At 46.5% G+C, this 17,039-nt stretch overlaps 1 protein-coding gene and 1 long non-coding RNA gene across 2 annotated transcripts; both read right to left on the bottom strand.

Annotated features, from left to right (window-relative positions):
• Positions 1 to 8,218: 8,218 nt before the first annotated feature.
• Positions 8,219 to 11,222, bottom strand: LOC140646814 (uncharacterized). Its single transcript, XR_012040568.1, has 3 exons — positions 10,793 to 11,222; positions 10,048 to 10,216; positions 8,219 to 9,647 (listed from the first exon to the last, which is right to left on the bottom strand). It is a non-coding gene; the product is annotated as an uncharacterized lncRNA (long non-coding RNA).
• A 647-nt stretch (positions 11,223 to 11,869) lies between these two features.
• ARC (activity regulated cytoskeleton associated protein) lies at positions 11,870 to 13,577 on the bottom strand. The gene has a single exon (XM_072851133.1). It carries the CDS (start codon positions 13,575 to 13,577, stop codon positions 12,363 to 12,365), a length of 1,215 nt encoding a protein of 404 aa, XP_072707234.1. The 3' UTR covers positions 11,870 to 12,362.
• Between the last annotated feature and the right edge of the window lie 3,462 nt (positions 13,578 to 17,039).

Genomic DNA, 17,039 nt, shown 5'->3' with positions numbered 1-17,039 from the left:
TTAGACTGATTTTTCACCTACATCAATATTTTAATAATTTATAATATGGTAGTAAATAAGTAAAACCAGGCAAAGTTCATTGACTGAGGCTAGAAGGAAGAGAAGAAGGGAGAAGGAACAACAACGTCAGGGTTGCAGTCCAGGGAAGCTATAACATTTTTTATCTTTTCCAGAACTACAGTGGTATTAATATATTCAGCAAATGTAAACTGTCAGGATGGGAATCTATGCAGAAAGCCTTTCCATAGGCACCGTCACCTCCGTCTCGTTTCCATAGAGACTTGGGTCCCTGCTTCCAGCAGTGAAAATCCTGATTGACACTTTGTACCTTCTGAGAGGTAAAGCCTCAGTGTCATAGAAACAAGCTCTGAATGTTCATTAAAGTCCCTCATGGCAGGGGGCTGAGCTTTTCAGGGTTTCCTTATTTTTTTTATATTTTTTTTTCCCCAAGCTTCTCTCATGCCATGGAAAAGGTGCTGGCTTGACAGCTTTGGAGTCTGTGATCACATCTTGATTTCAGCAGCCAGGTAAAACTGCAGACAAATGGCTAATTTGCACTCTGGTTGTTAGAGAAGAGGATGAGTAAGAAGGAAAAACAAAAGTGCTTGATTGCTTCTGATAATCAGGATTGCGAGGAAATCCAGATTAAGCAATGACTTCATGAGCTGTGGGTAGTTTTGGAAGGATCTTCCATGAAAGCAGAAAAAGGCAGTCACCTGAAGTCATGACAGTATGGAAAGGGCCAGACAATCTGAATTTTTTTCTGTACCCTGAATATATTGCAGGGTTTGGGATGAATTGGGCCCAATGAGTGGAGCCACTTCTTTCTTGGATGAGGAATAGGCCTGATGTCTGGTTTCATGACCCCAGTGTGATGCTGGTTTTGGACATTAGGCGTTAAGTATGTCGAGTTCCTGAAGCGAAATCTCTGGGTGAGCTGGCTGGGTAAAATGAGTAAAAAAATAATATTACCAAGCAGACTCTTCCTGTTTGTTTTTATTGCTTCTAGGCCTTATTTTACACTGCATGTTTTTAGCCAGCACAGCTCCACTGTCTTGCTTGAGGGGTTGCCAGACAGTGATTTCTGCTGATACAGGTGATAAATGTCCCTGTTTTCTTGTGGGTGGTTCCAGGAGGAATCAGCTGTACCAATGTCCCCTGTTTTGCAGAGACCCTCGGTGGTTTCCTCTTGCGCCATCCAGCTTGGTCCAGGTGGGAACGTCTACCAGGAATGTTGAAAGGGCCCAGTCTCTTTATCTAATCTGATTTAAAGTAAAAGCAACAAAAAAATAGTGAAAACTGTCAGGAAAAATGGATTCTGCATGATCTTGATAGATTATATATGACATATTCTAAAAAATGACATTTACCAGCTGTTCAAATCTCATGTACAAAAAACCTACCAGGAAGCAACATATCCTGGATATTCATATCAGTTGTCTGCAATTCCAGATGCTTGGGTTGTACCTACATCATGTAACGTTGCATCAGTCTGTGCGTGCTTGCTGATCTAAGGTTGAACCTGTATTTCATTTGTAATGACTGTGATGCAGCAGATGCCCTGTGCAAAGCAGAACCTGGGAAGATTTGAGTGATCTTGTCATGGAGAGGCACCCATGGGTCTGACCTTCTGTGGAAAAGAAGAGAAGGTGCCTACTCTCTCAGTGTCATAGTGTGGTTCCCAGGAGAGTGTCCATGTGTCAGGGAGCAGAATTTGCTGGTGGTAGGTTTTAGCAAAAACATTGTCTGGGCTTGAATGCCTGTTTTTCCAGCAGTTTCTGTGCAGATTTCCAGCCTTCCAGTCCCCTCAGCACTCTCTTTGACAGAGAAAGAAGAAACCATCTACGTAGGAAGGACACTTTTGTAGTGTCTCTCCTGTCCCACAGAAGGAGGTTTAAATGCTTCAATTTTATAGCTTATTAGGACAATCTAGGAGTGTCTGCACTTCCCCGTGGGACCATCACTTCTGGATGGACTGTCATTAATGGCCTGAATGCCACTGCCTGTGACAGACCCATGGCCCAGTCCATGATGCTGGAGGCAGCTGCCTGCAATTGCCACGGTGCCTATCAGCCTGAGCAGGACTATGGGATGCGACCAGCCCCAGAAACCATGCCCTCCTGCTCAGTCTGAGAGGCAGAGAAGTGCCAGACCCATTGTAGCATTTGCTTATACAGAGATGTATAGGCAAGGCAGGCAAGCAGGCAAGTTTATGGCATTGACTTTTATGGTGGATAGCATAGGCTGGCTTAAACGCTTGGTGTGTACAAATCTAAGGAGGATCAAAGGAGGCATTAATTCAGCCAAGCTTAATTCATTTCCAGACATGCCTGTCTGATCAAGCCAAAGGGAAGTAAGCCACATTGCGTTAAGGTCACCTTAATTCTGAAGTAGATGGAAGATACAGGTCTTAAGTCTTCCAAGTAATTTCCTATACAGCCATGCCTTAACCCAGTTTGGATTCGCTTTTCTGAAAGTCTCTGTGTAGAGGAGGCCTCAGAGATAAGGGTCTTCAGAACAGAGTAAATTAGGGTCCAGTTTCTACTTGATTTCATGGAGATTTATGAACCTTAAATGACAATGAGAAACAAGTGATAGTAATTGCAGAGGAAACTGATAGCTGAGCAGTGAAAGCCCAGAGCAGTGATAGAGGTGCTATCCTAGGAAACCCCACACTGTCCTCTGCTTCTAACACTTGCAAATAATTCAGCTCATTTTCCACACCTGTGAAATGAGAATGATCTGTGTTAGGTGAATGTGTGTTATGGAAGCAATATGTCAGTAGGGGTCCTACAGGGGACAGAGGTGTCTGCAGCCAGTTTTCCTTGCTGCCTTCACCCTCAGACATTTAGTAAATCCCTCCCTCCAACCTCTGCCTCCTCTGGGAAAACCAGGACACCACATCCCAGATGACCCCAGTGACACTAGGACTGCAAGGCATACAGGTTGTAACAAAGAGCTGTTGGCCTTTCACTGGCTGGAGAAGTCACTTGATGTCTAAGCTCAGCCTGAATCTGCACAACAGCTGAGCAGTTGTTCACATCACCGTAAGAGCATGTCGTCTGCATGTTTAAGAAGAGTAGTCACAGGTATACAGTGGTTAGGTCTTGCTCCAGGCTTGTGTCAAAGCCAAACCTTATTCTGTAACCAGGAAGAGGATTATGTACTTGGAAAATTTAGCCAGCTACCATGTCAGATGGATGTGTCCATCAAGTCCTTTGGGTGCCTTTGGCTATTTTTATAGGGGTACTCTAACCATGCTAGCCCCAAAAGCTGCCTAGGCACAGGGCAGTCCTTGGGGTGAATTTGTCTCTGGTTTCCTAGTATAGGATGGTAGGTCAGGACCGGGTCTGGAAAGTGTGTTTTTAGATGGGGCACTGCCTGCAAGTAAGCCAGTTTTTCTCCACAGTTTTGGGTACCATCAGGTTGCTGAGAAGTCTTCTAAGCTATGGGGACCAGGGCAGAAGGGTGAGCACTGTGGGTTGTAACAAGCCTGGGAGCCAGCTAGATACATGAATAGGGGTAGAGTGACCCCAGGATTTCCTCTCCTGCTGTGGATATAGTTGGTACATGAAGTCCCTCCCAGACCTTCCTCCCCAGAACAGTGCTAAAGGAAACCCTGTACTATGTAGAAAGTCTGCTTTGGTATTGCCCTCTCCTCACCAGGTTTCCAGGATCAATTACTCCATATGGCATGAAAAAATCCCCAGAGTGCTTGTGAGTCTCTAAAGAGAGTTTTTGGGCAAGACACAGGTAATCCGGGAGCCAAGGTGGGGAAGAAGTGCTTTGCTTGGTATCTACTGTGCCTGCCTTCATTGAGGGCTCTTTTACACTATTGTCATCTTCCCCTTAACCATAGTTGTGATGCAGGGACACAACACAGCCAACTGGACAGGGGGCTAGATGAGTGCATGGGGTAGATAGGACATGCTGAGATCCTGAGCCAATGGAAGATGGCGATACAAACCACAATCACCAAGACGTAGACGTTAGTCTAACGTCTACCTCCACAGTACAACTTGCACAGCTTTGCCATCCAGAGCCTCTTGGCAATTCCCATTGTTCTTGGTCCCTTTATTTCTACTTTGAGATGAAGAAAGCACAAATGGACCCTGAACTCCAGGGCAGACTATAACTGAACATCAGCATAGACTGCCTCAAATACTCCACTGATATCACTGCCTAAGCTGAGGACAGCCTTTAAGGTGACAACCTTAAGTTTGGCTTCTGCTGCTGTCAAAATTGGCAGTGAATTTGGGCCCTCCAGTGAGTGGATTTGTAAATTTTCAGGTGTGTAACATAGGCTCTATAATCCTGCTTACAGAGACAGATTGTTCCTCGGCCCTGTTGGGAAGATAGCTTCATTTTGGGTAAGGAAGGGATTCACACCATTCCAATGACACCCAGAAAGTTCTGCATCACTGAAATGTGCAGCATAGTAGACACAATAGTGTCTAGTACGTAGTAGTACACAATACAGAGGGTGTATTTTTTGCAACAAGGGAAGTAATGGAGGTTTTTTAGTTGAATAGTCAAATCAGGAGAGGGCAAAATGGGGCAAGATCAAGTCAGAAGAGAAACTCTCCTAATACCTCAATGGATTAAATTGAAGATGAAAAGTGAGATTTCTTCTTGCACCAACTCAGCACATGCCTCTGAGTCCCAAAACAGTTCATTCCATTTCTTTTTTGAGTTTTCTAACCTTTCTCTTTTTCTTTTTTTTCTTTCTTTCTTTTGTGTTTTTTCAAGTTAAAGTCAGTTTTTAAGTGATGCTTTTTAGAAACAAAAAGTCAAAAAGGTTCATTTTGAAAATGTCAAGATTCTATTCCTTTAGAAAAAAAGCAACACTTTATGCCAGCAAGTGCGTCTGTAAGCTTCAGGACTAAGTTAAATCTGATTTTCTAAGGACTTATGGCTTGTGTTTCAACTCTTTTATGTAATATTGGCTAAGCATATTCAGTCTGTGCCTATGTGGGAGCAATGGAACTACTGCCCTCTATTCAGCAACTTCATATCAGAAACATGTAGGCTTTTAGTGACTTTGAGAGTCTCTGTTTTTGCATGTTACAAGTTAACAGGTTGAAAGTTAATAAACATGCAACGGGGAAAGATTGAAAAACATACTGATACTGCATGATCACTTTAACTTTCAGAAATGTTTCCTAAAAAGTCCTAAAAGTAACCTAAAAAGTAATGAAAATAGCTGCCCCTTTGATAATTATCACCTATGTTTTTTTCACCTAAAACTGTTTGCTGAATTGAGCCCAATTTTGCACATAGCAATCCTCCTTTCAATTTTTAATTATTAGATATTAGCTATAAAAAGCATGTCACCTGCCTGCAATTCTTACTTAGTACGAATTAGTATCTGTGGGAATAGGTTTAAGATAACTTCCTGCTCCATGATCAGAGTGAGCACCTAGAGCTCACCAGAGCATCATATTGATGTGATAAGTGGAGCCATTATAGCTGATTGTGTCAATAATGAAAGTTTCACAGCCTCCCTAATTACACATTGCTTTGCTGGAAAAAGTGGCTCCAGGGGAGCAGTTAGGCTGTGCACAAAAACATACCTGCTTGAAAAGTCAATAAATATGATTTACGTGACTGACCGGTGCAATCACTTTGATTAAAAAAGAAAGAGATAGAAGGAAAAAAAAAAAGAGAACAAATATTTCATATGTGAATGCAATACTCTGAGAAGGTCCATCTTAGCACTTTCTTTATGCTATCCTGAATAAGCAAATTAAGGACCTCATCAGTATAGCCACGATAAAGAGATGGGGAAAAAAATATTAGCAAGTAAGTGTGAATTAATGATTTTTTCTCAATTGTATAAGTGCTTGACCCCACATGAATTCTCCACCAGTGGAAGGATGCTTGTGAATATCTCTTTGAATCATGCCCCAGAAAACACAGGGATGGTTCCCACTTTGATTTTGGAGGGAGTTTCAACTAGTTTGAGGCAGTTGATCCATTGCTGGGCTATATCTATCCCACGTGACTCCCTACTGATAGAGCCAGGAGCAGTAAGAAGGCATTTCTTCATTAAATGAAGGTGTAGGCCCAGTGACTCTCTAGGGATTTTCATCTGGAACTGTCAGAAAGAAAGTAAATTACAATTATTAGATTCAAATCTGGAAGGCTCTGGAACAAAATTGGAAACCTTCCAAGTTCATCCGGTGCAGTCAGACGTTTCGCAGCCTCATCTACCTTGCCCACCTCCCTCAGCAGAATATCCCCATCCTGTTCATCTTCCTCCACCGTAACTTGGCCGTAAGTCCTCCTCACCTCTCCACACTGATCTCTCATCACTCCTTCTCTCCTTGCCCTCAGACCTCCACCACTGAAGCAACCACTGATCTTGTGTCGCTGAAGCTGTGGGAGTGGGCCATGTGGGGATGGATGATGACAAGGACAGATTTTTCTCTTTATAGGGTTTTTTTAATTGCAATTCCCACAGTGTACAGTGGAGTTCTGCCCCCCTCTGCTGGAAGAGCTCAGCACCTCCAGCTGAGCAGCTCTTGCTTTTTCTTGCAAGGCACTGGGTTGGTCCTTGCAGGAGACCCAGCCCTTTGGCCATGTCCATAGACCATGCAAAGTCTAACTCTGCCTTCCTACCCAGTTTGTCCTATACTGTCCCAGGATGGGATGACACTGGCTGCACCCCTGTTGCTGGTCTGTCCCCTCAGTGCTTTTTTTTCACCTCTTTACTGATGACAGTAGTTGAAGACACAAAGGCAGAGTTCAGCTGCAGAGCCAAATTGCATCTTCAAGGTTTCTTTCTCAGTCTTGATAAGAGTTTGTGGTTGAATGAGCTGTAAAGAGCTGAAGACACAAGGGTTAACAGCTGTCCTTTAAGCATCTTTGGCCACCAGCCCATGTTCTGCCTTTCTAACCTGAGCTCAGAAGAGATACCTGGGAGGTGCATTTGGCAATGCACATTTAGTGCCTGTTGTGGAAGGAATGAGTCATTTGTTTCTCCAGCTGACCCACCAAAGTGAACATGAGAAGTTGCATCACATCCTGGACTGTTAGTCCTAACACCCTCCTCATTGGAGAGAGACCAGGAATGGTGGCTAAATCCACCTGAGTACAAAACCTTTTCAGAAGAGGAGGGATTTGAAGAGGAAGAACAGAGCCCTCTATCCCCATGGACTGAAGGTCTTTGGGGTCAGATCTTTGAGCCCAGCCTATCAAAAACACTCATTTCAATTTAAAACACTCTGCGCTACATCCCCTGCTATGTTCCCTTCCTCCAGCCCCAATGACCTAGAGGTGTTTTACAGGTAACGAGCCCAAGGAATGGAAAATAACCCTGCTGTAGGGGAATGCTTTAGGTAGCAAAGCACCAGCCTGATAGTAGCTCCTGGCTCTCTGTCCTGCTGAGTGCTGACTCTTCTGACTGCTTGAAGTCTCTTTGGATATCAGGTAGAGATGATTCAGCCTTAGTGATTTCTTTACTTTGCTATGACTTGCCTCAGCTCTTCCATGCATATTACCTCTCGAGCAGGGGTGGGAATGTGATTGCCTTCTGTTTCAATAGCCTTTCTCTTAGCTGTACCCAACAAGAGCCTTGCACAATCCACAGTGTCACAAGGGACCATTTCTCCCAGCCTCATGGGCTACATTGGACTCAATCTCAGATGCTAAACAACCCCTTAAAACACCTCCATATTTTCTATCTATCTCCAACCCCTCTTCTCCAAAGGTCCAGTACATCTCATTTTTATGTCAATCTTCTGCTTCTGCTGAGAAGGAAGATTTCATGAGTCAGCTAAGCCCAAATGGCTGACAAGACCAAATCTTCAGAGGGCAATGGGTACTTGAGTCTCCCATGAACCAAAGAAGAAAGACCAGAAAGCAAGGCACAAAACAATTGAAACAGATATTTCAAAGTTTTATTGTATAAATCTACAAAAGGCTTTGCTACAATAGCAAATAGAGTGTAGCACTATTCTATTGACAGGTTCTAGTGGCTTGGTGTGATCTTGTAATTCCAACATGACCCATGAGGAATAAACTGCCTGATACAGTCAGATCTAGGGCAAGTGATGTCGGCTTACAAAGACCTTTTGGCTTCAACCCCTATAACCTGTAGTGATTCAATGTGTTTGCCTTTTGTACAAGGTTGTTTGAATTAATATCAACTCTAGTAAAAATAAAAACTCTAAAGTAGTTTTGTCAGATTCAAATGTAAAACTGCCTAAGAAAAAAAAAAAAAGTCCAGTGGTTGAAATTTGTTAAAGTTTCACAGACACAACACATACACACTTCTTCTTTCACATGACTCTGCCCCAGGAAAACAAACTACTAGTCCTTCCTGGAGAGTCTGGTAATATAAACCAGGGTGCTACAAGTAAAGCTCCAATCTGCTAGGAGCAATAATTAAATAAAATCAGTCCAGGAGATTCAGTTCTGCACACTCCAAAAAGTCAGCTGAAAATGTATAAACCTCAGGACCAAATGATCAAGTAGCACAGACCGGCTAATTCATTAAAAAGGCAGGAAAGTCTAAGGAAAAATAAAATGTGTAATGAGGCAGTCAGGTCCCTGGAAATTAAGCACCTCAAAATCAAACATCATGATGATCCCTACGAAGTCTGCCTTTACATGGTTTTACACAATTTTCCAGTCCTGGACATTTTTGCTGAGCATTGTTGGAATGCACATTAGGTCCCATTGGCTTAGTTCAAATGCAACAAAACACCACAGAATTTGGTTAGGTGGATTTGATTGCTCAACACACATACACCCGCACTGACACTCACACACGCATACCCGGGACAGTTGGCTCTGGAAGAGAAAGGAACCAACTGGACCTCTTCAGCTGAGATGTGAACCAAAACTGTCTTGTTCAACTCACTCGAGCTCTTGCCTTTTGCACAACTTTTGCACTCCCTGGGTCTGGATGGAAACAGTCATGCCAAAGCCAGCACAAGAACCTTAGTTCTTGCAGTAACTCTGGCCCATGCAGATCCAAGAAGCGCCTGCTGTCTCACAAGAGTCTCCCTTCTGGCAAGACAGCTGGCCCAGTTGTGCAGGCTCAAGAAGTTCAAACAAGCATCTGGACCACAGGATGCTTCTCCGAACCTCCAGAGCCCTTTGAGGTTTGAAAACTGATACCCGCATGAAATGAAGCTACCCTCAACTCAGGAAAAATGAGTTACAGCATTAACAGCATGGAGGGTTCGTAGCCTAGGTAGGGTCAGTCATTTGGCAAAGTTAATCAGGAAAGTTTTTTTAACTGATAATCTAGTGAAGATTTCTTTAGGTGAGTCCCAGTCGCCCCAAATGGCAGAGGTATGGTATCACCTCAACAGACAGTCAGTACAAGCCCAGCATCCTTGCTGTCCACAAAGCCCAGACTTGGTTCTTCTGTTCTGCCTCTTGGTTTCTCTTTTCATTCTCAACACTTTCTTCTGTGCTTGGAGTACCTGGACCAGCTCAGTCTTTTCTTTGTCCTGTTGGAAGTGGCTTCTCCCTTTCGTTCTGGCTCTCAGGACCTTGAACATGGCATTGCACTGCGTGGAAGGCTCTTTGGTGCATGATTTTGCCCTCTGTCTTCCTGCAGCACTCGCTTCTCCCCTGGGAAAGCAGGACTCTTGGACACAGAGAAGGAAACTCAGCAACAGGAGCAGCGATCTCTGTAAAAGAAAAAAAAATGCAGCAGCTCAGGTTACATACCCAAAGTGGAGAGTACAGGGGATTTCTCAGGAGGTGGGGTTATATTCAGCTGTGCCCACTAGGTGTCTGCAGCCTGGAGGTCCCACCAGGTATTGGGTGTCTAAGCATTTGCCAATGGTCCAGCAGAAAGCAGTGCATGATGCACACTGTCCCCAGAGCATTAATCACTGGGGCTGGTGCTTGGTTTCCAACATCAAGAAACTGAAATCCCACCTATCTGGTGGTGCCAGCCTCTTGCAACCATTGAGGCTGAGGTCTCAAGACCAGCATGGATATTTGCACCCGGGCTATTCAGTATCTCGGGTCAGGGCACTGGGGAAGCTAAGAAAGGCCCACAAGGGTAAGATGAGAGGTAATTACCTGTGCCAGTCTTTCCTTCAGACAGTGGATCCGGCAGTCAGTGACTAGGGATCCTGACGGGAGGTCTGATGTTGAATCCTTGGTTCTGAAGCTTTTTCCCTTTGGCTTTCCTTCTGAATCCTGAGCACTGTGAAGTGATTCCTTCTCAGAGGAGGATCTGAGTGACTCACTGTAACCAAGAGATGATAATGCTTGTAATGCATGGCCAGCTCATCCTCAGCAATGACACCCACTCCCCCACCACTCATCCCAGGTCATTAGTGAGAAATTCTCCCTTCTCTCTGCAGACACAGCCACTGCCAAACTAACTCACTCTGAACAAGTGAGAGGAGAGCCCCCACCATTCCTGAGACCAGCTTACTTCTAGCAAGGGTGCAGAGCAGACATGCATCTCCTTTGGGCTGTGCATGGACCTGTGATGTGTTGTCACAGCTGGGGACTCAAGCCCAGAGCTTCACGGGGCAGGTCGTTGGGCTGGGATAATGAAGAAACTTCCCATTCCCTCCCCATATTAATCAGAAAGTGCAAGATACTGTCCTGTTTGGAAACTTTTCCCACTCACTGTCCTTCATCTCCCTTTGGCTGGCTCTCCCTTCCCCTTTCTCCCAACCCTAATCTGTCACTTACAATGCTTCATGTCCCAGTTCAGATTTTTTTTTTATCCCAGTGCAAGGTTCCTACTGGGTGGGATATAGCTAATTTAGGTCTGAGGAGTGCAGAGAAGAGAATGTCAGAGTTGCCTTACCTTCAGCCTCTTGAAGGAGGCACACCAAAGGCCTTCCGAGCCACCAGTGCCACATGTCATTGCTGTAGTAGTGCCAGGAGCATCCCAGGGGCACTCCTGTTGCTGCATCCTTGCTGCATCTCTTGCGGAGGTGTTGTTTATTTGGTCTGGTGGTGAATGCAGATGATGCTCAAGATGTGTCCAGCCTCAAGAAGCTTTGATTAGCCAAACTTCCTAATACATCTTACAGCAGTTTCATCTCAAAGTCCTATCATCAGGTGTTAGCCAAAGCAAGGTGAATGCTGAGCATTACTGTCTCAACACGGAAAATGTCACAGAGTCCAAGTCCGTCTCCATCCATGGCAAGGACATATTGTAGAAAGTTCTTTGTGAATAGACAACGCTCTGTCCTCAGGCACTCCAGGACAGGGGTGCCAGGCTTTCCAAGAGCATTTTGAGTCTGTCTGTGTGAGTAGAAACTCACTGTTGTGATGCACAGGCTGAAACTGTGCTGGGACACACAGCTCCTCTCTTCACTTCTTTTTGCTTTTACATGGCAAAAGCTCCTGTTGTCTCCACACATCAGCATGGACTCGATTTGCTGCTCTGGGGATATTTTGCTCTGGATTTAGGATGTGTTTGTTTGTTTTGGTCAAAGTATAAGGATTTATTTTGCTTACCTCCCCCCACCCTCTCAAAATAGCTGTGGTGCCTCCTCTCTCCACCTTGACACTTTCTCTTCTCTGAAAGGAAGCAGACTGCCCCTTCAATAAGTGAGCTCAGAATTTAATTTGAAACTCTGTTTCCTGCTGAATGCACAGTATAATGTGCAGAGAAAGGGTGAAATTTGCCTCTGCATTGCAGTGGGCTTGATTGGAGTGAGCAGAAACTAAGACAAGAAGTAAACTGGTAAAAGCCTCTTGAAAGGAAAAACATTAAAGCAGGTAAGAGGTGCACTGAAATGAAAAACACTAAAAATAATCCATTCTTAAAGTTTTCAGTTCCTGAAGTCATAGGATTTCTTCTTAAAAAAAAAATCAAAAAATTATTTAATCCTTTGGAGCAAGTAAGAACAGGAAATTGCCAAATGAACAGAAGCCCAGTGGTAAGTCAGAAATGGGCAAGGGTCAAAAGAAAGATGTCTCCTCAGGACAGGGACACCTCTTCAGAAGAGGGAGGAGAGAAGGAGAAGGAGAGATCCATATGGGTAGGAACCCTCAGCCAATTGCTGCACTTGTATGAAGTCCTTGAAAGCTGCCAGTGCTAAGCGGCTGTCTCTGAAGCTGGGAATTGTCTCTAGTTTCTTGTCAGGGGTCTCATAAAATTGTCCGTTCCCCACAGTGGTGCAAGCAGTGTCTCCAGCACCACCGTATTGCATGGCTCAGGTGAGGTGGGCAACCACATCTCAAGGTGCCTCTCTCCCATCGCCTCCCTCCCCCCACAAGCAAAGTTAATTCCTTTGCTATGGGCTGTTGGACTGAGCACACCTCATGTCTTGTCTCAGCCAGAACCTCTCTCCAAGGAGAAGCTTCCTAAATACACCCCATTCTCCCTTTCATGTAACCCAGACTGCTGCCTCCCTTGGACTAGCTCATATGACGGTAGCTGGTGGGCTAGGGGGCTCAGGTTGAGTCCCATTGCTCGGCATGGGACTGGCAGTGGTTGAGGGAGGCATGCTCTCCACAGAATCTCCTGATTGAATCTCAGGGGTCCTCTGTGGGCTGGGCTCCTCAGAGTGGTCCATGTTGCCTTGGACTTCCTTCCCTCTTTGGATCAGCTGCTCTAAGGTCTTGGGCAAGGGGTAACTCAAGAAGCGCTTCAGTTTGGGCTGGAGGGTGCCTACCACATACTGGATAATTTCCTCCTCATCTGCATCAACATAGAGGGTCTGGTACAAGTCTCTCTTGCGCCAAAGGAACTGGTCCAGGGGCTCCCCCTCTTTCTGGGGCAAATCCAGCTCCCTTTTGATAGCATCCCTAGTCAGAGTCCCCTCGCTGTACTGCAGGAACTCCTTCTTGAACTCGACCCAGTTCTTGACAGAGTCCTGCTTGTATTCCCACCACTTTTTAGCTGGGCCGTTCATGTGGTTTTGGATCTGAGACAGCCAGTACTCCTCTGTTCCACCCACCTGCTTTAAGTATTCCTCCAAGTGGCTCAAGAACTCCCGGGGATCCTCAAAGACCTGGGTCTCCACTGGGGAGGCTGGAGCATCCTCTGACACAGAGACCCACTGGTAGGAATCATGGGCCTGGGGGATGCTGGGCACCTCCCCAGGAGGAGGGGTCAGCGCATACATTTGGCTCATATCAAGGGCATAGTCATAAATCTCCCCCTCACTTGGCCTTATCTCTGGGCCTCCCACCCCAACGGACACAGTCTGCTTGCCATGGTCCCCAGGACAATATTTGCCTCCCATGGACTCCAGACGGTCTGCCCACTTCTCCAGACGGAAAAAGACCTCCTTCCAAACATTCATCTCTCTCTTGACCCACCTCTCCAGATGGGCAATGGTTTCCTGGCACCTGGCCAGGCAGGCCTTGATGGACTTCTTCCATCTTTGATTATCAGTTGGGACATGGTCCTCTAAGTTATTCTCTAACTTCCCCACTGATTTCTGCAAGCCTTTCAGCTCGCGTTCCACCTGCTTGGAGACCTCAGACAGGAGGTGCCGGTGGGTCCTCCTGACATGCTCCAACATTTCTGCCCTGCATTTCCCTATCTGCAGGATCACATTGGGCTTGTTGGCCACTCCACGGTGCCCCTGGAAGGAGTGGATGCCTGCATTGGTGACATTATCCAGCTGCATGGCTCCGACCGTGCGAGTGTCAAACACAGAAAGAACTGGGTTGTAAGCCCTGGCGCTAGAGCTGGCTCTCTAAAACCCCACCACAACACTTCCCGAAAGACACACAGAGACTTCTAAACCCCCCTCAAAGGACTTTTCAACACAAACACAACCAAATCAGATATCACCGCAGAGCAAGCTGTTCAGTCCCCGTGGATCCCAGAGAGAGTTGTAGGCAAATTTCTCCCGGTGCCCAGCTGGAAACGCCGGTCTCACGTACTCAGGGTGTCCCAGAGAAAACCGGGATCCTCCAGGAACAAGGAGAGGAGTTGACTAAGATGTCCAGCCCCGCACGCGTACCCGCTACCTGATCGTCCGGAGCTGAGAATCTCGAACAGCAGAGAGTCCTCGCTGGAGAAAAACACACAGAGATGCACACAGAAGCTGGAAGCTGCTGCAAAAATCCCGGTGATTTCTCTTCTGGTAAACTTGGTGAGTCAAAAGCGCTTTCACTAGAGATGCAAAGAGCTGCTTCTCTTCCCTGTCTGAACTGCCACTAGTCCAGGCTCTTCCATCTACTTATACCCCACACAGCTCAACATGTGGGTGGTGCCCTGCCTCCTCTCGCACTCTCAGCGCAGCGTTCATTGGAGGAAAAGCGAGGCCGGTGTCTGTGGCAACCCAGATCTTGGCAGCCTCCCCTCTCTTCCCACCCCCTCGCACACGCCCCCAGACTCGACGCGAGAAGCACTTGAAAGGTGCTGGAGACAGTTGGATAGATGGATGAGTAATCGCACCTTCCGCCTTTCAGATTGCAGGAAAAATACTTATTCATTCCACAACTATTTACTCAGCAAGGTCATCATTAGCATGCTTCCCCTGGCAGGACTCGCAGAGGGGGAGATGAGGAGGAATTCAGTGTGTCACACCAAGACAGACGCCCACGGGCCCCCGCACACCCTCACATGCGTGCACACACACACACACACACACACACAGTGAGCTCACTCCTAATGCAAATGCTTGGAAATGGTGGTAAATCAGCAGGAAAGAGAAAAAAGAAAAGAAAAGAGGAGGGGGGAAGGAGAGGGGGAAACACTCAAAGGAGCCACTTCAGTACAAACTGGAGCACTCTGGACTTTCTAAAGCATTGGTAGGTGGGAGTCATCCCCACTGCTTAATTGCACCAGACCAACTGCTATCTTGGGAATATTCAGTAAGGGAGGGGGACGGCATCCTGGTTTTTACACCAAATTAAATCCGCCCATCAAAAGCCTGTTCCGTACTTAGCTTGAATCAGATGTTTAATCAGCTAGCCAACCCACAAGCGCAGATGAAGCTACATTTGTTCTTTGCTCTTGACAAAGCAGGAAAAGCCAACCATAAAAGGAGTCCCCGGGTCTTATATAAGCCAGAGATAAAGGATTCCCTAATCCAAGAGAGTTCCCCGCCGGAACACCCTCGGAGAGGTGCTGAGGACATCTGGGGCTTCTCGTCCCCTCTCAGTGACAGTGACCGGAGGCAGTGGGATGCTGATTCATTAATATAACCTAAAAAGGGGTTTCAAGCCTGTTGCCAGTGGGATGTGCCTTGTCTCCGCTCGGGATGGTGGGCAGTGTGCCAGGGAGGCTTAGGATGGGTCCCCACTCCCGTGGCTTGTGGCCATGTGTTTCCTGGTGGGACTGCAGCCAGCCTGGTAAGAGTGAAATGCAGAGGAGACAGATGGTCTTTCAGTGAAGTCCTGCTGAAAGGAGGTCTCAGTGACCCCGTGCATTTGGTTAAAGCAGAGTCCCCTTGGAGCTAACTGGCAATGGTTAAGCTGAAGGGCATGAGGGACAGGGGTCAGGACTCCCTTTCCTCCCCATATCCATGTGCTGCAGGAAGGCACGTGTCTGTTCCCTACCAGATGATGGCACATGGACAAACACTTCTGCCATATGGCTCTCAGGGGAAACAGGACAGTTATGTAGGGCAGCAGCAAGCTGACATAGAAGGGCTGCATGGTTTGGTTAAAGGTGGGGAGTGACAATGAGTGGGGAAGGGGACAAAAGCATGAGGGTGTAAATCAGGATTCCTAACCCAGCAGACCCTCCCAATGCCACTTTATCCTCCACACATATCATGACAGTGATACGACTAGTAGAGAGCTATGCCCTCTGCCTTGCTTACTTCTCCACTTTCACCCAGCTTTCCTGAGCAGGAGATATTTGTGCATCTGTGTTTGTGTTTAGAAAGAGTCAAATGTCAATCATCTGAGGGGCTGGGACAGATCTGGAGCCTTTCATGCTATGGTCTCTACACCCCAGAGAGTCCACCTTAAACCTGCATTGCCAGTAAGAGATCACATGATCTGGGAGAGACTGTGCAATCTATGTATCTCTGGATCAGTGCAAAGGTATTCTCCAGAAAGGTTTTCACCGAGGATCCCCAGAAATGGTCCGTAAGAGATTGCCAGTGGATAGGGACAGGTTATAGACTGGATTTAACTTTGCAAGGTGACCTGATTTCAACCTCACCTTGTCCTATCAAATGCCAGAGTCTGGGCTGAACTGGCTGTAAAACCTACTCCACCAAATCTGTCTCTTTCCAGCCCCTGCTACTTCTCTTTCCTTCTCCCTTAGTTTTCAGTGGGGGGGGATTCATCAGAGTCTGAATGGCCTCCTTTGGTGCTTAGGTATGGTCATAGGATCTCAGGATTATTAAGGCTGGAAAGGACCTCAGGAGGTTTCTAGCTCAACCTCCTACTCTAACTTGGGTCAGCTACTGGGTCAGGTGAGCCGGTTCAGGTTTCAGATATTGAAAACCCCAGGGATGAGGATTGCACAACCCTCTTTGGGCAACCTACTCCACTGCATGACTGCCCTTAGAAGGAAAACCTTTTTCCTTAAACCCAGACTGTCTTGTTTCAATTTATGCCCAATGTGTCTTGTCGTCTCACCAGCAACCTCTGTGAAGAGCTTGGCTCTCTCCTTGATAACCTCCCCACAGGTAGGGAGGACTGCTGTTAGGTCCCCCCAAGGCCATCTCTTCTCCAGGATGAACAAGCCCTGGTCCCACTCCAGGCACCAGCCAAGTGTTGCAGCCTTGACCATCTCAATGGCCTGTGCTGAACTCATTCCAGCTGATCAATGTCTTGTACTAAGAGGCCTAAACCTGGTTGCAGCAGCTAGATATGGTCTCATACATCCTGAGTAGAGGGGGATAATCACTTCCACTGATCTCCTGGCTGTGCTTACGCTCCCACAGTCCAGGATATTTTTTTTGCTGCCAAGACACACTGCTGGATCATGCTCATCTCACTGTCCCCCAGCACTCCCAGGTCCATTTCTGTGTGCTTTTCTTCTGTGGAGGTGGTGGGGGAGACAGAAGAGGTGAGGAGGGACGGGGGTTTTCCTTCTGGACCTGCTGGGGAATGACTTGCTGATTAAGGCATAGTGATAAGCATTTTCATTGTATTTCTAATTAAAGTAAGGTGCGTGGGTA

Source organism: Ciconia boyciana, chromosome 2 (assembly GCF_034638445.1).
Source record: "Ciconia boyciana chromosome 2, ASM3463844v1, whole genome shotgun sequence".
Classification (NCBI taxonomy): Eukaryota; Metazoa; Chordata; class Aves; order Ciconiiformes; family Ciconiidae; genus Ciconia; species Ciconia boyciana.
Note: the sequence above shows the minus strand (reverse complement) of the source record. Positions and strands in the feature narration are given on the sequence as shown.